At 35.9% G+C, this 25539-nt stretch overlaps 2 protein-coding genes across 2 annotated transcripts; both read left to right on the top strand.

Annotated features, from left to right (window-relative positions):
• Nucleotides 1-3963: 3963 nt before the first annotated feature.
• On the top strand, nucleotides 3964-8804 carry LOC107594540 (uncharacterized). The gene is made up of 5 exons (XM_016284620.1): nucleotides 3964-4016; nucleotides 5774-5925; nucleotides 6197-6389; nucleotides 6595-6746; nucleotides 8483-8804. Exons 1-5 carry the CDS (start codon nucleotides 3995-3997, stop codon nucleotides 8567-8569), a joined length of 606 nt encoding a protein of 201 aa, XP_016140106.1. The 5' UTR covers nucleotides 3964-3994; the 3' UTR covers nucleotides 8570-8804.
• An 11415-nt stretch (nucleotides 8805-20219) lies between these two features.
• On the top strand, nucleotides 20220-23537 carry LOC107594509 (uncharacterized). The gene is made up of 6 exons (XM_016284591.1): nucleotides 20220-20256; nucleotides 20722-20803; nucleotides 21078-21208; nucleotides 22104-22323; nucleotides 22555-22733; nucleotides 22994-23537. The coding sequence occupies exons 2-6, from the start codon at nucleotides 20752-20754 to the stop codon at nucleotides 23033-23035; spliced, it is 624 nt and encodes a 207-aa protein (XP_016140077.1). The 5' UTR covers nucleotides 20220-20256; nucleotides 20722-20751; the 3' UTR covers nucleotides 23036-23537.
• The last annotated feature ends 2002 nt before the right edge of the window (nucleotides 23538-25539 follow it).

The following is a 25539-nucleotide window of genomic DNA, read 5'->3' as shown; positions in this document are numbered from 1 at the left end:
CCCCCTCACACACACACACACACACACACACACACACACACACACACACACACACACACACACACACACACACAGCTGTGGCTGCTAACTACCTCAGGGACCTGCTGCCGACTACACATACCCACACAAATACATGTGCACATCGATGACTGGATAGTCAAAATGAATAATATAAGCCAACATCTCCATGACTTCCAAAAAATTTTTAAGGAACCTGCAAACAAACGTTGCAAACTAAACATTAGTGGTACTAATGCATTTGAGGTTTTTGGAGTTTATTCTTTAATTAATTATTGTTTAACTCATTTAGTCTCTCCTGTCTTTCCTTACATTTACATGTACATAGACATATCTCTTAGAAAAAAGATACAAAATTTTCACTGTGGCGGTACCCTTTCAAAAGGTACTAATATGTAGACTTTAGGCACTAATGTACTTTTAAAATACTAATGTATTTTAAGGCACTGTTATGTACCATTTAGGGGTAAGTAAGGTATTAAGATGTACCTTTTAGACTTTGTACCTTAGGGTACCGACACAGTGACAGTTTTCTTTTCTGAAAGTGTACTAAACTAATGAATAGTAGTTGAACATCTCACTGGTATCCAAATGCCAAATTCATAATTAGTCAAAAACAGTATCTTGTAAAACAGTAATTTCTTTTCTGTTTTCAAATTTGTACAGTAATATCAGTTAAAACAAGAAAATTTTCTGTACTATACTATAGTATTTCTTGTACTATAAATGTAATCATAAATTGTAACCTACATTATATATGGCAATATTGTGCATTACTGTAATGAAATTATAACTAAACAAGTTTTGTAAGTGATCAAAGGGACGTGGTCCGTGCTGTGTGGTGAAGTTTAGTATGAGTTGCTATAATTGTACATAAAAAGAAACACTTTAAGCACTACAAAACAAGTAACTAAAATGCTAACAAAAACAACAACAGAAACAGCTAAATAAAACAAAAAACAGCAAATTTACTCATGACGCAGTGCATTCTGGGAATGCAGGCGTCGTCACATTATTGCTAAAATTAGTAGAATGAAAGACTTTGATATTCTTGTGAATATGTTTATGCAACTGGCCCCAGATCGGACTGCGATTGGCTTTAATGTTTTGCACATGCTCCGAAATACACAGGTTCCTATTTTGTATTATATTTTAAGTCACAATCGATTTTTCAAAAACAAAACAATGTAATTAAACCTAACTGTCAGTGGGGTGTAAGCAGATTGTACGAAAATGTACAAATGAGATCGTAAAAAATGCCACTAATTTGCCAAAGCATAAAATAGTTACAAATTGACATAAGAGTGTTGCATATTCTTTGAAAGACTGCCAAAGACTGTTGCTCAAATATGCAAAACTCTCTGAATCTCGCAATCTCTCGTGCATATTATAACTGCATATGCACACATTCGCTATTCAGTGTGGAGAGACAGTATGCAGATTGGTAACTAGTCACTGTAATTTTGCACAACATTTAACAAGCAGATGCTGAAACTTTGGGTTTATAATGGCCGAGCTACAAACTAGAATCTTTGTATAGATTCCAGTATGGATAGTTTTCTGCATGAATTCAGAGTCTCTCCTCCTTTCTCACTTCCCCCTGCTGTCCTCTCATTTATTGTGTCCGTCCTGAAGTAGCCCAGGCATTGTTTAATCCAGATGGCCTAATCACAACCTTTTTGCTGTGTCTTCCTCTTCCTATTCATACAGCCTCCTATTAATATCCTGATCCCTCACTATCCTGTCAGCAAGTAAGACTTGAACAAACACTGGGACAAAAAAGTAGAGGGGGAGAAGGAGGGAAGAAAAAGGAAAAAAGCAGGGGATCCCCAACATGAAGAACAACAGGATGGAGGAGAGCATGTCATATGGTCAATTACGGGCAGGAGGATCTCTGCGTCCAGAGAGAGGAGAGGGTTGAGTTCCGGACTGAGGAAAAGCAAGTCCACCGTCAACCACTTTCACAGACGCCATATTTACTGCCGTGGAAGAGCAGCTTTACGGCTCTGTGATTCAGCCATTTGTGACTGCAAATGGGACTCAAAGGAAAACAAAAACTTCAAAAGAGCAAGACAAAGTGAGTGAGAGAGAAACAGGAGAAGATAGCTCCCCTTACGAAAAAGAAGTAAAACTAAAACTAAAAATTTTTGTTTTAAACTAAAAATAGGAAAGTATACTTTTAGTCTACTTTTTATGTACTTCTCAGAAATGGGCTTTATGTACTTCTCAGAAATATACTTAAAATGACATTTAAGTATACTTGACTTATACTTAGAAAAAGTCTAAATATATTTGAGCTATACTTGTGTTCCTAGAATCCGTGTTTTCATTGTTATACTGTTATACTATATACTAGAAAGTGGGCCAATTTAGTCCCAAGGAGTATTGAAATAGTACACTTACAAGTATACTACTAGTACACTGATATTTGTATACTACATAAAGTATACTTAAAAATATACTTGAACTTTACTTAAGTATACTTACTAAAATAAGCTTGAAGTATACTACTTTTTGGTAAGGGTCTGAAACCTTTTTTGAAATATTTGTAAGTTCCACAACAGGAGCAGGTAGCTCCTTCATGTCTGTCTTTATGAGCAAAAATGTACTTACATTGCGAATGGGTTTAAATAATACTTTCAAAAGACCACAAATAACATTTGTTCAAGATAATGATGACTGTAACGTTCTGTTGTGATAAACCACAAGCGCAGACTCTGTAAAACAGTACACCAATGACTGACGCAAATTAGAGTCGCTTTTTCCAGTCACCTATTAAACTGTGAAAATATTACCTCTGAAAAACACTCATTTTTTCCACTTTGCTCTTTTGCGTGCAGCAGTTTCTAATCTGTCAGTTTTTCCTTTATATCACATTATATTTAACAGAAATTAGACTTGTCAAACATGCCAGATCTGCCTATATTACGTGAGCAATAGTGCGAACATATTTATGAATCTCAAGGATACTGTTTCCCTGCATTTAATAGTCTTTTTAAATTTTCTGCCAATTGTAAACAAGAACTTTCAATGGCTGACAGTGGTGTTAAATGTTAAAAGGCTGTGCATGGGTCCAAAACATTAGGAGAGAGAAGGTATAATGTGTTTCTATACATCTTTAATAAGAGTAAATAAAAGTGTTTTAGTATAGAAAATTAAGCATTATGAACATAACCGAAAGATACAGTTTTATGTGAAGTCAAATCAAAATGAAATGGAATATGTGAAGTGAATCAACGAGAGAGATTCGGCTTTAATTTGAGATATTAAAAATATCTATGCGTATGCATATTTATGTGTGTGTAGATATTTATGTTCTTGTCTTTATTTGTGTATGTTTTATCATTTAATATTGTTAGAAATAGTGTTGTAATTCAGATAACATTCTCTGAAAGTGCATTATTTTAATAAGGATAATTAGAATGCTGTTGCAATTAACAAATGAATAATTAACCACAACTTGTTTTTAATCTGTATTATTTATTGGACTATTAAGTTATTATTTTTGTAATAATAATATCATTAATCACATAAAAATGTTGCTCTGAAACTCTAGACCATTAACAAAATTATCTTACATAGGCAAATTCGATCTTTTCTTTTCTCTTGATATACCAGTACTGTTTTGATTCTGCCGCATATTTAAAATATCCATCCTATTTTGCTCCAGTGAAGAGTCAAATCTGCATAGCATGAAAGTCAATGTTTGACTTTAAAACGGATTTAAAAATGATTGATTGAAGTAATTTCTCATTTTCTTTTATATTGCTTTAGGAGCTTCTGTTTATCATCATGCCACTCACACCAGAGGGCAGACTTGAGACATGCATGAGACCGAGAAACAGTTGAATCTTTACACCTCACAGTCGTTTTAGACTGATGATGCTTAATTTCCACTGTAGCTTAATAGCGATAATAAACAACTGTTACCCCTATCCACTGATGGCTGTGTTTTACCCACTGTAAAGAACTCAGAATGACAAATCTGAAGATTTCAGGTAAGCAAATATCAGACTTTATTAACAACAACAAAATATCAGACTGTTAACGTTAATACCAATTTACTTTTAACTCATTGAAGTTTAATGGTCAAACTTTCCTCTTTCAGACTTAATAGGCTACTTTAAAAATACTTTAAAATAAATAATTCTGATATTATAATTTAATTTAAGCATTAGGTTCTCAGAAATTGGTTTGTGTGGTCATTTTGAGTGCCTCTTGTATGCTTCATTTAGTCTGACACCTAAATGGTTAAAAGTAATATATATACACTAAAAAATGCTGGGTTGTTTCAACCCAACTTTGGGTTAAAAATTTAATAAAAAAATTTAACCAAACAGCTGGGTTAGTCCATATAGTCTATATGCATGTGTGTGTGTGTGTGTGTGTGTGTGTGTGTGTGTGGCTGAAATAGAGACACACAAGTGAAAATATTTTCATTCACTTTACTTTCACTTTAGTCTTCTTCTCTTTTTGTAACTTCTCTGTTCTGTTAAATAGAGAAATGAGTTTGAGGATAGAGTTGAGGACAATCTTTTTCTTCAAAACTATCAGTATTTTGTACATGTTTTCGGGTCTGTGAATGCTGTTTCATGGTCATTTAAAGGTTTTAAATACTATATATACAACTATAATTAAAATAAAAATCCATCTTTTTATGAATACTATTGTCTAAATCACTAGAACACTAAATATTTTTTTTCTTGTTTGACTTATGCAATGTACCTTAAAACATAGGTGATTTATTATATTTATACCTCATTTGACTCCAGCCTATGCATTTTGTGTGTGTTGTATCTATTGACTGTTAAAAAATTTATTTGAGCTGTAGTAGGTTAGTGGTATAAAATAAGATATAGCGTAAGGTTGAAAAACAAATTCAAGTTATTCAACATAAGTAAATCCTTAAAAGTTTTTAACATGTGCTGGGACAATAATTTAAAATTAGAATGTGTGGACACATATTCAACAAAATGATATGCCTACACCATCCTTGTTGCATCGATATGTAAGGGATAATGTAGTCAGCTGGACATTTCAGCAAAGACTGCAACAAAATATTAATGTTAAAGGGATAGTTCACTAATCACATCTTTATTCACCTTCAAGTTGCTCCAAACCTGTATGAGTTTCTTTCTTCTGTTGAACACGTGAATAGTGTTGGTATAACCAAACAGTTGCTGGTTGACTTTAACTTTCATATTGACTTCCACAAAGTGTAATATACTATGGAAGTCAATGGGGTCCATCAACTTTACTTGGTTACCAAGATTCTTCAAAATATGTTCTTTTTTGTTCAATGGAAGAAAGAAATTCATATAGATTTTTAACAACGTGGGGGTGAGCAAATTATAAAAAAAAAATTTTTTTTGGGGTGAACTATCCATTTATTACTAAAGGTCATTTGTACTACAATCGATAACACATTCACAAGATGGTGCCAGTTGCATATGTATATATAAAAAAACAACAAAAAACTGAATTTGTGGTATGATATGAGTGACATGAAAGTAGTGGCAGTTTCAGTTGCCCGCCTGAGCCAAATGATATACAGCATTGCTTTGATGACAGCGAATATAAAAAAAATATGTAAGCGCTGAATGCCACGTTATAGGGAGCCATTTTATCACCCCAAAACTTTCAAACAGAGCATTTTTGTTAATGTGAATTATTATTTAAATATATACTATTAGATTATATGTAATATGCACTTTTAGATTAATGTTTACTTTTCATTATGTATTTCTCTTTGCAGAATTGCTATTGTTTGCAATGGCAGCATTGCACTGTGGGACATCAGAAGACATGGACTTTATTATGGGTAACTGTAATGATATCATCAGACTTCCTTGTAAAGCTACTGACCGAACAAAAACGTACCGTTACGTCATGTGGTATAAAGCAGAGGTGAGTTACCTTTGTTTGAACTGATTGACTTAAATGACATTATTGCAACGGTTGTGCAGTTTATCAGTTTTTTTTTCTTTGTGTAAAGGATTTTTAAAGTAAAAAAAGAAAGCTGCGTGCAAAGTGATGGTTAGCCAGCAAACAAAGCATTTGTAGCATCCTCTGCACCTCAGAGGCATACCATTTGTCATTTGACCTGGTCGGTCTGTCCAACCAGAATACACCACACTACAACAAAATCCCCTAACAAAGCCATGCCTTTCTTTTCTAGAGTCTTCCTATCATCAAGAAGAAAAACCTTGAATATACATACTATAATAACTTAACATCTGTTTCTCTGGGAAATAAAGAGACCCTGGTGTTACATAATGCGCAGTCTTCAGACTCTGGAGAATATAAATGCTACCTGGCTGCAGAGGTTGGAGGTCGAAATGACCATTCTTTAATTGGATTGAACATCTCAGGTAATTTAGAGCCCGGTCATTCTACTTCATTCTCCATAAAATCTGTTTGATATTGATATTCTTTTTGTTGGTGATATCGAAACAGTACTCTAGCATCTTAAAGTCCATGCCAATGATTAAACCTCTTATTATATTTATAATTGCATGTATGATCTCAGAAAACTATGTATCCCATTAAACAAATAATGGTTTTCTTAATTTTCAGAATGTTTAAATGTGAGCACAGTTTATCCAATCACCACCACGATCCCCGCTGATTCCTGTCCTGTTGTAGCAGAATTAACTGTTCCCTGGGCTGTCATTGGCCTTTCTCTTATCAGCATGACCAAAGTCATTCTTTGCATTATAACTGTGGGGGTGAGTATAATATCAGTCCCAATCAGCCGATCAAAAGACCCAAAGAGATTTCCAGCAAACTGCACTGCACTGCATTTTTCACACGGACATCAAACAAATTAAATTAGTGCTTGCCCACTTGATATTCAGACCATTTTAGATTACTGTTCAAAAAATTGAGGCCATTAAGTGCTTTTTTAAAAGAAATTATTACTTCTATTTAGATCAAAAGTGACAGTAAATACATTTGTAAAACATTTTTATTTCAAATAAATGCTGTTCTTATAATTCATCAGAGAATCCTGAAAAAAATATTACATTTTCCACAATGTTATTAACCAGAACAACTGTTTTCAACATTGATAATAATAAGAAATGTTTCTTGAGCAGCAAATCAGCATATTAGAATAGATTCTGATTCTGAAGGATCATGTGACACTGAAGACTGGAGGAATGGCTGCTGAAAATTCAGCTTTGTCATCACAGGAATAAATTACATTTTAAAATATAATAAAATAGAAAACTCAAAGTTATTCTACATTTGAATAATATTTCACAATATTACAGTTTGTACTATATTTTTTATTCAATAAATGCAGCTTCTGTGAGCATACAAGAAACATTCAAAAAATTTACTGACTCCAATCTTTTGAAGCCTGTTTATAATAAAGTCAAATTCTAAAATAGAAAGCCACACTCTGCGAGATATATTTTAAATGTGAAAAATGGAATTGAAAAAATAAAGTAGCCTTTTTTATTCCATACAGTAAAGGACATGTCTGTTTTCATTGGATTATGTATAGTATGGAACAAGCACAAAGTCTGACTTTTTTTTAACCATGCTGAAGACCTCATAAAGTAACAAATGTATCTTTGTGGCATTCAGTCCATTCATATGTCATAAAGATGGCCTCAAAACAGACACGAGCTGTGTCTCATTTTGAAGCCTGCATCTGCTTCCAGAGGTTGCATTTGTCAGCCACATACGTCTTGGGATGTCTCATTTCATAAAAGTAACAGTTATAAAATTATCTGTTACACTTTGTGCGGAGTAAATTACTGAAAGGTATTTCTTTGCAATGAAATGGTTACTTTTCTGAAATGTGGCAGCCTCAATGAAGTATGCGGCCGACAAATGCGACCTCCAGAGGCTGCAGCCTTCAAAATGAGACACGCTTCATGTTTTGAGTCCATCTATATGTTACAGTAGTCTACTCCTAAAAGCTGACAAAACTATCATTTAGATACTTATTTGAGATATTTTAGGCATTTTATGGTTATGCCACAACCCTTCAAAGTGTTTCTGGCCTGATTTTGAATTAAAAAGCAGTGGTCCAGTAATATGCTGAATGCATATTTAAACACGCACCTCACAGACCGACAGCAAACATATTTTACCTGTTTTTGCACTGAGCTTCTGCAGAAACTGTTGCATAACAGGAAACAGAGACGGTGAGGCTCATAAGCTTCACACAAATCCCCCCCCCCCCAACAAAGGTTTTGCACTGTATCTTTCACAGGAAATAATGTTTTTTTTCTTCTGCAGAATCCTGTGATGGTGTTGTAGGAAACACAATGTTGCAGCTGTGTGTGCATTTCAGCTTTTCAAATTTTTTGCTGATGACAATGACTTAGATTTCAGAGATTATTGAAATGACAAACCACACGCTGGCTGCTAGGAGAATGTGGGAGAATGTTTTTTTCATGTGTGTTTCAGTGCTTTTGAAGCCTGGCTGATATAAAATTTCCTTTCACAGGTGTGTGATCGAGTCATATTTAGAACACTAAGAAGAAAACAGGAAGTAAGGGGAAGCAAGACTGGAAGGTCAAGCTGGAAAGATTGAGGTTCACAAAAAGCTCATTTTAGTTTTACACATCAATTAGCCAAGTTAAAACAGTCCAAGCCTGTAAACATTTACAGGGTTGTTCGCACCATTATGTTGTTTTGATTGGATCCGTTTTATTTCTGTGTGGTTTTGCTATTCTTATACTTTTTATGGTCTATTCCTAGGGGAAGAGGGACAGGCTATAATGGGGGCTGTTCTATAGCTGTTAAGGGAGAGGAGAGTCATGGAGAGTTGCAGTTTATTAGGCCTGTGCCACAGCTGCACACTTGCATTTTGTTTGTTTTTAAATTTTTTCCCTCATACTTTATAATTGTATATCCTCTGTAAATAGTTTTACTGTCTGTAGCAAATGTATGTACTTTATGGATCTTAAGGGTTATTAATATGTTGTAAATATTGTTTATACAATATAGATTTAGATTTATAAATCATTTATATAGATCATATTTTCATGTACGGATATATATTCAACAATCAAGATTTTAGGTTAGTTTGATTATTAACTGATGGACGTATAGGACTGTTGCTTTTTGTGTTTGAACAAACTCTATATATTCGCTCAAGGGTTGGGAGATAACCCGGTAGAAATATGTCAATCGCTTTGCACGTCACGATGTAAGCTTATCATTTAAACGGGTCCTATTATGCTCTTTTACAAAGTCTTGAAAATCACATTATTTTTCACATATTTTACATTATTACAACACCTCTCTCCCGAGTCTGGCATGAACAACTCGAATAGTTCATGTATCAAATGAAGGCCCGCCTTCTGAAATACAAAATGTGCTGTGATTGGTTAGCTGGGCCAGTGTGTGTTGTGATTGGCACCACTCAGCGCCTGGTCGTAAAATGTCATGCTCCTTACCATAGCCACCTGCGAGCTTCAGTGTAAATATTGCGTCAAAATCAAATCAATTTGAGTGCGATTTAAACCCGGATGATTATAACCACTCTAAGTTCGTCTGCCTTGGGAAAGCTAGCGTGTCTCCGACATAGTGATAATAACACTTGGTAGGCCTTCTCCAGTGCAGCTCAACCAGGTCTCGTCCCATTCGTCGGTATTTGTGATATCACAAATCCCGGAAAATATGCGTTGTAGTCCAAACGAGTCGTTCGTTGTTTTTGAAAAGTGATTTCTGTTAAATAAAATATCTCCCTTTGAAGTGGACTTTGAGCTTTGTAACTTTGCAGATCTTTTTTATGCACAAACATCAACATTACAGACTAACTAAAGTTTAAAAAGTGAAAAAGCATAATAGGACCCCTTTAAAATTTTAAACTGTTCAGGGACATTAAGCAGAGGAGCAGAATTCATTTTGGTAGCACAGCGCGCACATTAAGACGGTTTCAGCCTGATAGTTCTTTTTCGCACCTTGTGCTTAAACGTACAAATACACATAGTTGTGTGCCAAAATGCCCGTCTTTGTGAGTATACTCGTAAACACAGTCATTTTTTGTCTTAAATGAACGTTAGTAGTTAAAGATAACATGAGTAGTAGCAGGCTATATGAGATCCTGGCATTGATAAGATCTTAAAGGGATCGTTCAACCACCTACTGTCATCATTTACTCAGTCTCAAGTTGTTTTAAACCTGTATGAATTTCTTTGTTCTCCTCAACATAAAAGAAGATATTTTGAAGAATGTTCGTAACCAGAAAGTTTCTGGTCCCCATTGACTACAATATATATGGGGGCTGCAGTAAGCCATAGCCCATGGGGCCCAGTGAGGTCTTAATGCGGCCCTGCCTATTGTGCGTACTGTTTGGCTCCCGCTGGTAGCAGGGGATATAGTCGCTGCATTTGGGGCAAGGTTTCTTGCCATAAATTAAAAAACATCAGCCCAACACATGATACATTTCTGTAATACTGAAGATGTTAACTACCCATTTAACGAGGAAACAATGTTATATTATAATGAAAGGATGTGTGACGTACACTTTTTTGTAAACTGAGCCAAAATAAATAAATAAATAGATTTTGGTAACATTTAGGTGATAGGGACACGTTTGGGTGATTGGGACAACACATTTTTTTTCATTGATTTAGGGTAAGAATATTTACTGTATTGCACAAGTTAGTTCATACTTTGAAATAATTTGATATGCAATATTTCCTTTTTTGTTCATCATCATTCTATTCTATTCTGTTCATTATCATGATGATGTTTATTTTTGTTTAACTTTATTTCTCAGTTCATAAATCCATCCACAATTCATACAATAAAACACATGTAACAGGTAAAAGGTCCAAAAGTCATTGAAAACATATAAAAATCAAATCGAAAAATTATTTATGTTGGGTGGCCCCATCATTTTGTAGAAGCAGTGCATCATATTTATGTTTCCATCAAAAGTTTGTATAATATAGTAGCTATGACAATTTTAGGACCTTATTATGAAAACTAGCAAAAGATTATGTCATTTTCCTTATGTTCATGCATTTAGCTGTCAACTTCCTGTTTGAAGCCTGCCCCGCCCACCTACATGATGTCACACCAATGAGGGCATCCCATTTTAATTATGTGGTCTTACTGCTAGGGCTCAGCAAAAAAAGTTTTTATTTTCACTCAGGTGAGAAAATAAATTCTGTAGTTATTCTGTCCCATTTGATCGTATGTCCCAATCACCCTTAATTCACCCTTTGCAATTTCAATGCTACGGCATTTGTGTAGATATTTAAAGATGGCCACCTATGTTTTTTATTGTTATAATTAAGCAAATTATCATAGCACCAAAGGAGTGAACATGTACTGGGCGTCATTTTGCAAATATAACTGGATTAAATTAAATAAAACAAGAACATGTAAAAATTAAAGTGTTTGTCGAATCGACCAATGAGATCGCATCTCGGAGTTTTTCGGTTCTGTTCTGCAGAAGAAGCTATACAGGAAAAAGCGCAAGAAACAAAACACTGATCAAGCTGCTCATTTGCTTTATAATTTGTAAGTAGAAAATGCTTTTATGCATATGTACAACTTAATTTATTGCGTAGGCTAATTGCAAAAGGTTCAAGAAAGGAAGAAACGCGTGAATACTAAAGAGAAAATAAACTATACTGCCTATATTAGGCTACAGAAATTTCTGCGTTCTCGTCTCCGAAACAGAAAAGCTCGTTTGAGTGTGTTTTCATAAATACATCAAATGTTGTTATAATTTCTTTCCTTCAGTCCAGTTGATTCACCTGTCAGTATCAATAAAGAAGCACCACTGGATTAAAATATCATGTCCAGCTAACACTGAACAAGGTGTAAAATACAGGAGAATCACCTGGTACAAGGTTGTGACTGTTCAGTAGACCGTGGCATTTACAGCTGCACCTTATGGCCTCCACTGGGTCATTACATTCAGGAAGGAAATACAGAGTATTATTCAGTAGATGTAAAATGCAAAGTGTAATGCTGTCCCCAGTGCACTTCCTTATAATGTTGTTGAAGACTCCACTTGTAGTTTTAAGAGAAGTACAAAAGAGAAGTACCAAAAAATTATTTCCCTTATTTATAAGCTGTAAACATTCAAAAATGAAACAGACATTTGTTTAATTTTTACCATTTGTGTTAGGATTGTAATTCCTCTGAAATGGTGATGTGAACTAAAAACTAAAACTTTTGTGTGTTTGTTTTTGTGCTTAGACTGTATAAAGCCTCAGTTGCAAGCGGCAAGCAGCAAGATCTGCCTGCATGCCAATCATCATTATAAATTAATCATAATCCCATGTGTGCTGATGGCTTGTGCTGTTGTTATCATGTTTCTGAATGTCAAAATGATTAAGAAAACAAAAGAAAAAGATAATATTAAGAAAAAAGTTGTGCAGACTGAGTAATTGCTTTTTTCCCCTGTAATATATAAATTAATTTTGCATTACCATTTGACAGTTTCTGGCTCAAGCAGCACATATGATCAACTAATGATGTTAGGCTATATATTTGTATATAAAGAGCACAGAGTTGATTAAAAAAATAACGCAAATGTACATATGACATATAAATAGCCTACATTCACAGGGCCATGCAGAGACCTTTGGAGGGGCAGGTGCTCAAAGTATAAAAGAGGCACATGGAATAGGGCTGTGCTCCTTGCTGATATGTGTATCGAAACAGATGTGTCTGTACTAATACAGCAGCAAATGCCGTGACGCAGTTTTGAAAAAGAAACACAGAACAGAAAAGACCATTTTAAGTTGAAAAATTAAAGAATGTTAATCAGACACCTTAACTCATTTTGTAACTGATGTAATACCTTTTTATATGTCTGCAAAAATTCAATAAAAAAAAGTTAAAGAATGTTTTCTTTGCACCTCTTAATTACTCTGGAATTAGAAACAGAATTATTCATTATTATTATTATTATTATTATTAATATTATTGAGTTTACAGGGCATGGTGGTTTTGCTGTTGTAAACACTACTGTTGCAGAAAAATATTTCTGTCTTATTTAAAATAGAATTCTACTCTAATCCTGTTATGAATTTATAATTTTTTTGAATGATAATGATAATAACAGGATTGATGAGTGTAATTCGGAGGATTAGAAAATCAGTATAAGCCTGTTTTACCAGTGTTGTGATCATTCTTTTTAAGGCACTCTACATTTAAAAAAAATAAATACTGTAATAATAATAGTTTAAAGTATGAATAGTTTTTAGTCAAATATAAAAAAAGAGAAGACCCCTCGACGCCCTTTAAGCTTTTCTCAATAAAACAGCAAGAATGAAAGAGAACAGGCACCTCTGTTTATATTGTTGTGTGTAGAAAAACGTTAGCTGCATTTTTAATATTTAATAAATATTAATTTAATTGTATAAAATGTAAATTCATCCCTTTATTCAGTGTGTTCACATAGAGGTTTTTAGATTTAAATTGAGATTTAAATTCAAAGAGACAGTCTTTGCATGACCTGACGTTTTATTCGTATCCAGAATGAGGAGATGTGAACATTAGGAACGCTGAACACTCTCATGCAGTGTGTGTTTCATTCATACTAGTAGCCGGAGGGCGATCTTGAGCAGAAAGTTCAAAACAGACTCATAGAAGTAATAACTTATGACATGCAAGAAATCCCTAATATGGACAAAAGCATCCAGCTATCGCTGTAGCTGAGCTGAATAAAAAGCAGAAATGGTTTTACTGATGAAACATGAAGACATTAGTCAAGTCAAGTCAGCTTTATTTATATAGCGCTTTTAACAATACAGATTGTGTCAAAGCAACTGAACAGCATTAATTAAGAAAATAGTGTCAATAATGCAAAATGACAATCGTAAACACTAATTTTTCAGTTAAAGACTGTTCATCATTCAATTCAGTTCAGTTTAAATAGTATCTTTGCAATCATGTCAACGATATCGCTGGAAATGAAGTGTCCCCAACTAAGGTGACAGCGGCAAGGAACCAAAACTCCATCGGTGACAGAATGGAGAAAAAACCTTGGGAGAAACCAGGCTCAGTCGGGGGGCCAGTTCTCCTCTGACCAGACAAAACCAGAAGTTCAATTCCAGGCTGCAGCAATGTCACATTGTGCAGAGGACTCATCTGGTTCCTGTGGTCTTGTCCCAGTGGTCGTCTGAGACAAGGTCTTTACAGGGGATCTGTATCTGGGGCTCATCTAGTTGTCCTGGTCTCCGCTGTCTTTCAAGGTTGTGGAGGTCCTTTCTAGGTTCTGATCCACCATCTGGTCTGAATACGTACTGGATCCGGGTGACTGCAGTGACCATCTGATCTGGATACAGACAGGATCTGGTGGCTACGGTGACCTCGGAATAAGAGAGAAACAGACTAGTATTAGCGTAGATGCCATTCTTCTAACAATGTAGCAAGTACATCGGGTGTTATGAGAAGTGTTTCCAGGGCACATTAAACACATGATTGCGAAAATATTTGGTTTATGTGTGTTTTTCAAGATATCTCCAGGTAATAAATAAATAAACTATATGAATAATGCAGTACTGATTGACATTAGTATAGAAACTATAAAATATATTTCCTGCCTTATTCTGTGATAAAATAGGGAAAAGTTGTTCGTAGTAGCCTTTATAAACCAATCATAAAATTGTCATTAGGAAAATATTGAACATATTATTGAAAATATTATAGCCCCTTGCTGCAGCTAACGTTACTTCCACAGGCTACACACAGCAATATAAACAACAGCTGTGCATGCTCTCTTCACCTAGTTGTTGTAAAATAATGATTTAATAATATAAGTATACAAGCACACTGCTCCGCTGAGAACTCCACTTACCGTTACTGAAGGCATCTGGTAGCTCGCTAAATGACTAACATGAGGAATCGTCCCGGATGAGATCGTCAGGTGAAAGGTCATCATGTGGATAATTTTATTTATGGATAAATTATTATACATTAATTTGACATAGTTAGATTGGGCAGGCCTTTACAAAATGGTGTTTAATTACTAAAACCCTAAATGTATATATATATATAAATTAATAAAAAAATAATAAAAAATAAATTGCCTTGACAAAAGGGCACTTTGGGCATCAAGGGGAAAAGGGGCAGGTGCTCAAGCACCCACCGCACCCCCCTCTGCATGCCTGTACATTCATAAAGTATAAAGTTTTTACATTTTCTTGTTTTTATTACTGTTAAGCAATTATTATTATCGGTTTTGTCAACAAATTCTCAGTAAACAAAGTGTCATGATTATTGCAAACATGGAGATAGGCCTACTGCTTTATTTTAACTGCTGAATGCTCACAAACAATACATAGCCTACTTTCAAGTTCATTTTAATTTGGATGGGAACAAAAGTGATGATATTGGAGTGGGGTGAGTTGTTTAATTTAACTTAGTTCACTCCTTGCAAATATAGTGCCCTCAACTGCCATGCACTATATAGGGATTAGTGAATGAGTGAATGTGTCAATTTCGGAGACAGATTTAAATTCACATTTGGTCCATTATTTCCACCAGGCGGGTATTATCGCATTGACGGGGTAATCAACCAATTAGTGATGACAAGAACATAATAGGCAGACATAATTTCCATGACAAGCCAATCATAGCATGCGTTTTCGCTTGTATCTCTCTCTTTAAAGATAAGTGTCACTAATGGACAGTGCTACTTTAGAAAGATGAGTAGCTAGCCTAAATACGGTGGACGAGAGAGCTCAACGGGCTGCAAATGAAAAAACACATGCAAATAGAAAAAACACCAGCAAATTAAGAAAACATCTTCATCAATTTAACAACACACGCACTGCAAATTCTCACAACATAATCAAATACAGAAACGCGCTGCAAATATACACAAACCACATCAGAAATGTTTAAGTGAAGCGCGTTTCTTTGTTTGTGTTGTGAGTATTTGCAGCGTTTCTGTATTTGTTTGTGTTGTGAGAATTTGAAGGGCGTCTCTGTGTTTGTGTTGTGAGAAGCGTGTTTCTGTATTTGTTTGTGTTGTGAGAATTTGAAGGGCGTCTCTGTGTTTGTGTTGTGAGAAGCGTGTTTCTGTATTTGTTTGTGTTGTGAGAATTTGAAGGGCGTCTCTGTGTTTGTGTTGTGAGAAGCGTGTTTCTGTATTTGGTTGTGTTGTGAGAATCTGCAGCATGTTTGTTGTTAAATTGATGAAGATGTTTTCTTAATTTGCAGGTGTTTTTTCTATGTGCATGTGTTTTTTTCATTTGCAGTGCGTTGAGCTCTCTCGGACACTGTAAATAAACCATTAGAAACATTTATTTCTTCACAATAAATAGTGTGCTTCTGTGTTCACTTATGAGGGGAAAATTATGCTCAGTAGGCTATTTAAAAATTATGTCGATTTTTCTTATCCCAATGATCTGAGTCAGTGGTTCTCAAAAGCGTGGTATGCAGAGGAATCACTGAATTAAATATAAATTAGGCCGTATGTCGGAAGCGCCGCATTTTTTTAAATGCCAGGAGCGTGCTGAGCTGACACTTTTTAGTCAGCTGACCAATCACAGTGGAGGAGGGGTGGGACAAATACTGACCAACCGTCACACCCTGCTTGTACTACAACTGAACAACAATGGAGAAGTTAAAGGGTTAGTTAGTTCACCTCAAAATGAAAATTCTGTCATTAATTACCCACCCTCATGTCGTTCCAAACCCGTAAGACCTTTGTTCATCTTCGGAACACAAATTAAGATATTTTTGATGGAATGTGCGGGCTCTCAGAGCCTGCATAGACAGCAACACAACTGTAATGTTCCCAGGTCCAGAAACGTAGTAAGGACATGATAAAACAGTCCATGTGACATCAGTGGCTCAACTTCAGTTTTGCGAAGCTACGGGAATACTTTTTGAGCACAAAGAAAACAAAAATAACAATTTATTTAAAGGGATAGTTCACCCAAAAATAAAAATTCTGTCATTAATTACTCAGCTTCATGTCATTTCAAACCCGTAAGAACTTTGTTCATCTTCGGAACACAAATTAAGATTTTTTGATGGAATCTGACAGCTCTCTGACCCTCTCATAGACAGCAAGGGTACTACCACGATCAACGGTAAAATAATCCATGTGACACCAGGGGTTCAACTGTAATATTACGAAGCTACGAGAATACTTTTTGTGCACAACAGAAAAAAAAAAAGATTTTATTCAACAATTCGTGTCCTCCGCGTCACCCTAGCGACATTTTGGAGAGTATCCACTGAATGCAAACAGCGTATGCTGTTCTGTGTCAGCTGCGCCACGCGAATTGTTGAATAAAGTCGTTTTTTCTTTTCTTTTTTCGCACAAAAAACTTTTTGAGCACAAAGAAAACAAAAATAACAATTTATTTAAAGGGATAGTTCACCCAAAAATAAAAATTCTGTCATTAATTACTCAGCTTCATGTCATTTCAAACCCGTAAGAACTTTGTTCATCTTCGGAACACAAATTAAGATTTTTTGATGGAATCTGACAGCTCTCTGACCCTCTCATAGACAGCAAGGGTACTACCACGATCAACGGTAAAATAATCCATGTGACACCAGGGGTTCAACTGTAATATTACGAAGCTACGAGAATACTTTTTGTGCACAACAGAAAAAAAAAAAGATTTTATTCAACAATTCGTGTCCTCCGCGTCACCCTAGCGACATTTTGGAGAGTATCCACTGAATGCAAACAGCGTATGCTGTTCTGTGTCAGCTGCGCCACGCGAATTGTTGAATAAAGTCGTTTTTTCTTTTCTTTTTTCGCACAAAAAGTATTCTCGTAGCTTCGTAATATTACGGTTAAACCCCTGATGTCACATGGACTATTTTACCGATCTCCTTGCTACGTTTCTGGACATTGATCGTGGTAGTACCCTTGCTGTCTATGAGAGGGTCAGAGAGCTGTCAGAATGCATCAAAAATATCTTAATTTGTGTTCCGAAGATGAACGGAGGTCTTACGTGTTTGAAACGACATGAGGGTGAGTAATTAATGACAGAATTTTCATTTTGGGGTGAACTAACCCTTTAACAATTCTTCTCCCCCGAGTAACGTCTTCCGCCATTTTGAAGAGTACCCAAGAGCGTAATCGACATAATCAGCGTTGTTTACGTTCGGGGGAGAACGCGTGCACATGAACGTAATCTGCATAATCAGCCTGGTTTAGGCTTAGGGGAAAGCGTGTGTATGCATTGTGATACTCTCTAAAATGGCGGAAGACGTAACTCAGTGGAGAAGAATTGTTAAATAAATTGTTATTTTTGTTTTCTTTGTGCTCAAAAAGTATTCCCGTAGCTTCGCAAAACTGAAGTTGAGCCACATGGACTGTTTTATTGATTTCTTTACTACGTTTCTGGACCTGGGAACATTACAGTTGCGTTGCTGTCTATACAGGGTCTGAGAGCTCTCACATTTCATGAGGGCCTTTCGCACCGCTTTAGTTCCAGAACTAAATGGACAGTACTAAAGTACTGGGACGATTTTGCGCGAACTATTTCCCAGTACTATTTAAAGGTTTGCATTCGCACCGACAGTGTGTACTAGGAACCGGTCGACAGCGATGTCATTTGTGCGTGGCGTTCAACAACAGAAACAAAGAAAAACAACATTAACAACAGGAGGATGGAGGACGCTGTGATCGGAGCTGTGTTTTTGTTGTGTCTCGCGGGTTTCACAATAATGGACATGGAAAGTCGACGTATACGTAAAGCGATTGAAAGAACGGAAAGGAGGACTAAGAATCTCCAACGACAACTGGCAGTGCTACATTTGCTACAAGTGCCTGCACTTTAGTGTCCGTCCATCTATCGCTGTTCTCCATACTTGCGAAATAAGTTGACAATGTTTACAGTATGTTTACACGGCGTTTTAAATCATGGCGGGTGAGGGCGTTTTCATACGCGTTTGGCCAATCAATGTCTACTTACGTCACGATTAGTTCCAGTTGTGCTGGTTAGACCCTGCTCCGGCGTAGGAGCTAATTTGGTTCTCGAAAAAGGCAGTCTGGTACTAAAATTGCTCCCAGTTATGGCGGTGCGAAAACGCCAAAAAGTGGGTAGTTCCACAATTAGTTCTGGTACTATGAAAAGGTTCCTGCGGTGCGAAAGGCCCTATAGAAAATATCTTAATTTGTGTTCCGAAGATGAACGAAGGTCTTACGGGTTTGGAACGACATGAGGGTGAATAGTAATTAATGACAGAATTTTCATTTTGGGGTGAACTAACCCTTTAATATTGTTTATGCTTGGAGAAACTTTTCATTCGAGATGCGTCTGCCATATTACTTCAGCGGATATTCCGTATCATAGAAACCACAGCGTCTCAACTGAAAAAAACCAAAAACGCTGCGCTCTCAAGTGCTCACAGCTGGGCGCTTTCAGCTGGCTTTGGTAGACACGCAGTAGCCCACGGACCGTTGGTCTGCTGTCAGTCTGAAGGTCTGGCTACGAGAGACTAGACAGACTCGCTGCTTGATTGTTACTTGCAGCTACACATACGGCCTGTTCATTTATTATTATTTTTTTTTTTACCAAGTATTTTTTTCACTTAAAAGTTAAATAAAAACTGTTCTGTACTTAAATGTTTTTTTAAACTGTACTTAAAGATTAAATGAAAATGTATTGTACTTAAAAGTTAAATAAAAACTGTAGTGCACTTAAAGGGATAGTTCACCCAAAAATGAAAATGTTATGTTTATCTGCTTACCCCCAGGGCATCCAAGATGTAGGTGACTTTGTTTCTTCAGTAGAACACAAAGATTTTTAATTCAAACCGTTGCAGTCTGTCAGTCATATAATGGCGGTGAATGCATGGCTTTGAGAGTCAAAAAAACTTACATAAACAAAACCAAATTAAACCCTGCACCTAGTGACGATGCATTGATGTGTAAAGACATGAAACGATCGGTCTATGCAAGAAGCTGAACAGTATTTATATCGTTTATACCTCTGATTTACTGCAATGTCCGAATTGTCCTGAGCGTGTCCAGAGTGCGTCTGGATTTTCTTCTTCAGCCGGTGCCTGACACGTCTTCTTCTTCTTCTTGCTTTATGGCGGATCGCAGACTTATCAGTGCATTACTGCCACCTATCTCTCAAGTGGACCATTGACATTCCTAATTGGGATTGTAGATAGACTGTCAATGGTCCATTTGAGAGATAGATGGCGGTAATGCACTTATTCACCTCCATTATATGACTGACAGACTGCAATGGTTTGAGTTAAAAATATTTGTTTGTGTTCTGCTGAAGAAACAAAGTCACCTACATCTTGGGTGCCCTGGGGGTAAGCAGATAAACGACACATTTAAATTTTTGGGTGAACTACCCCTTTAAAATGTTAACTAGGCCTACAATATATTTTCATTTAAGTTTTTTTAACATTTAAGTACTGCACAGTTTTATTTAACTTTTAAGTACAATATATTATAACTGAATCATTACGTTTTTTTATTTACCTGGATGTAAGCACATTGCAGTGTTAATGTTCAAACTGTGTATTTACAATGTTTAAATGTTTAACTGTGCATTGCGCTACTCTATTTTAATGTTTGTCATTGGTGGTAGAGCCAAATATTTTCTGAGGTGGCACTTGGCGTAAAAAGTTTGAGAACCACTGATCTGAGTTAGGCTATATTATATATTGATCCTGAACGTGTGTTAACCGCAAGAGCAACAAGTATAGGGCACTGTTAAACCCACACAGTTTGTCTGTGGAGTTTCCTCACAAAATCAAAATGTGATTCATAAGAACCGTGGAAAGCAGCCAACTTGGTAGGAAATGAGCATCACGCATTTCACCAGCACGATAATGATCCGCTTGATTGTGTTGGGTGAGTTCTTTTTCTCTGTTTTACTCGTTATTTTTTACACACAACTTAGTTAGGCCGAATTATAAAGGGTGTAAAAGGCCCTTAGAATTCCAATATTTGTTATAATTTAAATGCAAGAAATGGCAACAGTATAACAGACATTTCATGATGTAACGACAGATGTATCTATCCAACTAAACAAGCAAAGCGTATACCTCAGGCGCTTTGTGCTGTTGATTTATTTATTGGTTGAGCTTTTTTGTTGTTGTTGCTTTTTCTGTATGTCTGTTTTTAGCGTTGAGCCATAACATAGTATTTGGCAACGATGAACTCCCCTTCGTCACCGCATGTTGCAGAGATGGCATAACTTTGCACTGTCCTTTCCTTCAAAACTGTCAGAACTACACCTCTATTACGTGGTACAAGGTGAGCCATGTCCATCTGTCAAATCTCAGATGACCACTGCTAGAAACCATATTCTGCGTGTCATGCTGACTTTCTCAAACATTTGGTGATGGTGATGCATAAGTTCAGGTGTCTGCAGAAATGACCGCATGGCTTGAGTAAACATCAGGCTTATACAATGCGTTTTACGTTTAAAAACCCGTGACGCGGAGCAGTGTAATGGAGGAAAAAAAAACACTTGTGCGCCGCGTTTTTAGAACGCTTCGTGTCTGCAAAAGACGCGAGACCCACGCGCAACGATCAAACACGTGTGTCTGGCGCACGTTTACATAAAAACAATGGAAAAGCAGCGCAGCGGAAAACAAAATGCGTTCTATATGAAAGGTCTTTAATGTCTGTGGTTTAAGCACACATTCATTTCCTCTACACTCATTCCTTGTAATTCTTTATTCACATCCAAAATTTCCTGTGCATTCAGACAGTGACAGTGACAAACATTTATATATACAAATAATTAGTAGGCTATTAATAAAATAAAACATATTTATAAATATGTATAACAATAATGATAGTAATTATAATAATTTACTTATTTTAATTAACTATTAAATGAAATTAATTAGTTAATTTACATTAAGTCACATTCCAAATGAATGTAAATTTGATTCTATGTAATTTGAGTGCATGAATGAGTATGAATGATGTAATTAAATCTCAAAGATTGTTTTAATTGGTGAATGTGATCACAAAAGAAGCGTATTTTAGTAGTATGTGCTCTCAACACAGTAAATGACAACTTCACAACTCGACTCTTATATTTAAAGGAAAGGAAGTTGAGGCGCAATGCATTTTCATGACCTTATTAGTGCTGCAATACGCAATTACATTTACTCACTGTTCTTTTTCTTTTTTAAAGGTCTACAATGACAGCAGTGACGGATCTGCAATGAAAATCCTCATAAATTCAGAAAATGGCATCCAGACTGACAAACACGACGATTCTGTGTCACTGGATAAAAATGCAGCTTTGGTCTTAAGGAAAGTTGCTCGTGCAGATTCTGGGGAATACATGTGTTTAATTAAAGGCAAAGCTGGAGGAAAGAACTGTCAAAATCGGGTTAGACTTAATATCTCAGGTATTTCATATATATTAATAAACAACTGTGACAATGAACAAATTCATATTTGACATAATATGTTATACAGAGCTGTGTACATTTTGGTTTGGTTGCCTGGGTCTAAATACATATGGCTGCCAATTTCAAATGCAGACAAAAAATATGGCTTTGCTTTGTTACTTTAGTCATTTATGTGCATAATTCACTTGTTGAAGATTAAAGATAATGTAGCCCCATTTGTCTCCCTAGACTGTGTGTCAACAACTTCACCCATCATCTTTGATTTCTCCACCAAGTTTATTAATGTATCATGGCCAAACATTAGTGTCCCATTGCCTCATGTGGATGACGATTCAGTGCTTTATGTCCTGTGGGGTTGTGTAGGACTCGCTGGGAGTAAACTCATCCTCAGTGCCGTTTCCATATGTGTAAGTATTTCTAAATGCAGCTGATTTATCTCATATCTTCTGAGCATTTTATTTGAATTATTAGAAGTTATGGTATAGGTTCAGCAAAGCATTAGATGTAGCTAAACGCAGACAGGGAAGTAACAAGTTTAAATGACAAATGCTCTTAAAGAGAACACTGAGGAGTAATTGCAAAAATTGACTCTGGAAGTCTGATTCTAGCTGTTATTGTGAAAAACAATTTCTAAGCTATAAAAGTAATTACATACTTCTGTTCTCAGGTTTTCAAGAAGCTCAGAAAACTTAAAAGAAGACCGACTTAAGACCAACCACTGTTTATCAGCACCTTGTTTGTTTGCAGAGTTTACTCGCCATACCTTATATGGACATTCCTTACATTCTGCAAATTTGTGTAAAAGACCTTTGGATGGTTTAGTAATTTAACATTTTAATAATTAATCTGTGAATTTACCTATGAATTATGATACTCTGAGGAACTGATACTTTATACCTGTTATATTTATTTCCAAAATGGCATTGCTGTCATAAGGGTCGAGTCATGGCAGAACATTTTCTTAAACTTTGAAATAATTTTTGGAGGAACTATGCAGATTGAAAACTGTTCTGATTCATAATCCACATTTAATACACTGCAAAAGAACAAATTTCTCTTCATTATGGATCTGTCTTACCAGTGTTATTCTAGTATTATTTATATACATTTATAGTATTCAGCATTTTGTATTTATTTTAATTTACTAAAGCAAATTGTAATAGTTTTACAATATTCAAACAAATATGCATTTGTATCACTGCTTTAAATTGGCCAGTAATAAGGTTAAATGACCTAGTTTAAGCTTTTATAAATGTGTTGGATTCTCATTGTGTGTCGGTGTTGTGTGAAAAATGGAAAATGGTATACTGTGCTTTTGCCCATGAAGTGTATTCCAGGTTATGACTAAGATTAAGGATAATAACTTAATGCAAAGACAGTTTGAGACAGCCATCATGAAACTGTACTGATACTCTAATTAAGGAACTATCCTTTGCTTCATATCCGTTTCCCCCCCCAATCTGACAATGCTGTCATGAATTACTCACCCATAAACTCCAACCCATTCTCACTCCCAAGGCGTTAAACTCATGTGTATAAAATCTGACAAATAGGTTAAGGGGATCTTTACAGCAATACCATAAAAAAACATGTTGATTCCCATAATCTCATGTTGATTTTTAAGAGTGTATGAAGAATCTCCACACAACTTTTTACAGTGGCCAAATCTATCAACCTCAAATGAGAGCTTTATGTGATGGACAGAGTGAAATGTGTCATAATTTACTCTCAAACTTTTTCTCACTCTTATCCCCACATGAAAAACGACATATACCTTATTTTACATAGATGCACTGCTTTTGGCCATGTGGTGTATTCGATGGTTAAGATGAGAATTAGTTAGGGAACATAATGCTGAGTTCTGAGTGCATGTGTGTGAGATGGCTTGGATATTGCTTGACTATAGGCATAACCTGTCTGCAACAGCAAAGAAATATGTGGTGCCAAAAACTCCTCTGGTAAATCTTTATAATTGACTCAGTTTGTCTGGTCCAGCTTGACATCACTGCACACAAGCAGACGCTTTATGTGATGTGCTGAGATGATCAGCAGCTGCCAGCTTTCCTCCCTCACAAATCTATATTGCTCCAGAAAAGTGAAAAAAAAAAAAAACACGCCTGACCACTTTCTTTTCCAGTAGGCTATCTTCCCTCTCAGTGAAGGCCAGTTCTGAGAGCATTAAAACTCCGGACCAATCCCCCTAAATCCACCTGCTCAGTTACTTTCTCCAGGCCATATCTATATTAGAAACAAGGATTTAGCTGACAAAACACTTCTCTAAGACCAACATCATCTGCAGATTACTTCGCTTAAAGAAATATCACAGGTTCAAAGCTTTACTGACAGCATTTGCAACATATTGTTACTTATATTCGTGCTCCGGTCTCTAATGTGTTTTGCACCAGTTCCTTGTATAGCCCATACTTAGCAAAATCTAACTATTTACTGACAATATTTTCTACTGGAGGAAAGATAATTAAGTTGTTGGCCAGTAGATGGCAGTAAATTCGAGGCTATGTCTTCAAGTCACTCGATTAGTGACGCAGTAGCTCCCTCTTCTGTTGACTGATTGTGGACATTAATGAAAATTTAGCCTACCTAACAGGGGTTTTCAAACTTTTTGGAGCCAGGGACCCCTTCCAGGGGAGAAGATTTTTCAAGGACTCCCTCATAATTATAACAGTCTTTAAGGCTAAAGTTAATGTGGGTGGGAGTAATGAACTTAATATGATTGTTTTATTGGTAACTGCAAAAAATAATTTTGAGATTTTGCCGTTTCAACATTTATTTATTTATTTATTTGTATTTTTTTTTTATTGTCTAGACAACAACACCAAAAAAAAAAAGTTTATCGACCCTCAGCTAAGCTGAAAGTTGAATGAACTTACTGTTGCTTCAACTCAAAAACGCATTTTGAAACAACTGCATCACACCGAAAAAAATTAAGATAAAACATTTTAAGGCAGCGGCCAGCGGGGTAACAAAGTTTTTTAAGTTGACTCAACAAATTGTTTTTTACAGTTTAGATGGTCCCCATTTTATATGTACTGTAGATAAAAAAACCCTGATTAGTTTTTTTATCTTCTAGCTATTTTTGGATCTACGCACAGCCAGAATTTTGTGTAGGTGTTACGTATCCGGTCCATGAACTTCCGTCTGCTAGCCATCAGAGGTCACCCTTTCCATTTTCATTGACTCTCGCACTACACACGT

Source organism: Sinocyclocheilus grahami, unplaced genomic scaffold (assembly GCF_001515645.1).
Source record: "Sinocyclocheilus grahami isolate Dianchi unplaced genomic scaffold, SAMN03320097.WGS_v1.1 scaffold185.1, whole genome shotgun sequence".
NCBI classification, from domain to species: Eukaryota; Metazoa; Chordata; class Actinopteri; order Cypriniformes; family Cyprinidae; genus Sinocyclocheilus; species Sinocyclocheilus grahami.
This window is presented reverse-complemented; position numbering and strand designations above follow the sequence as displayed.

Excerpts from the sequence above, each read along its gene's own strand:
- LOC107594540 (XM_016284620.1), top strand. The coding sequence starts at position 3,995 with ATGACAAATCTGAAGATTTCAG. Across the intron at positions 4,017-5,773 it reads GACAAATCTGAAGATTTCAG|AATTGCTATTGTTTGCAATG; the intron begins GTAAGCAAATAT and ends TTCTCTTTGCAG. Across the intron at positions 6,747-8,482 it reads TTTGCATTATAACTGTGGGG|GTGTGTGATCGAGTCATATT; the intron begins GTGAGTATAATA and ends TTCCTTTCACAG.
- LOC107594509 (XM_016284591.1), top strand. The coding sequence starts at position 20,752 with ATGAGCATCACGCATTTCACCAGCACGATAATGATCCGCTTGATTGTG. Across the intron at positions 22,324-22,554 it reads GGTTAGACTTAATATCTCAG|ACTGTGTGTCAACAACTTCA; the intron begins GTATTTCATATA and ends TTGTCTCCCTAG. Across the intron at positions 22,734-22,993 it reads TCAGTGCCGTTTCCATATGT|GTTTTCAAGAAGCTCAGAAA; the intron begins GTAAGTATTTCT and ends TTCTGTTCTCAG.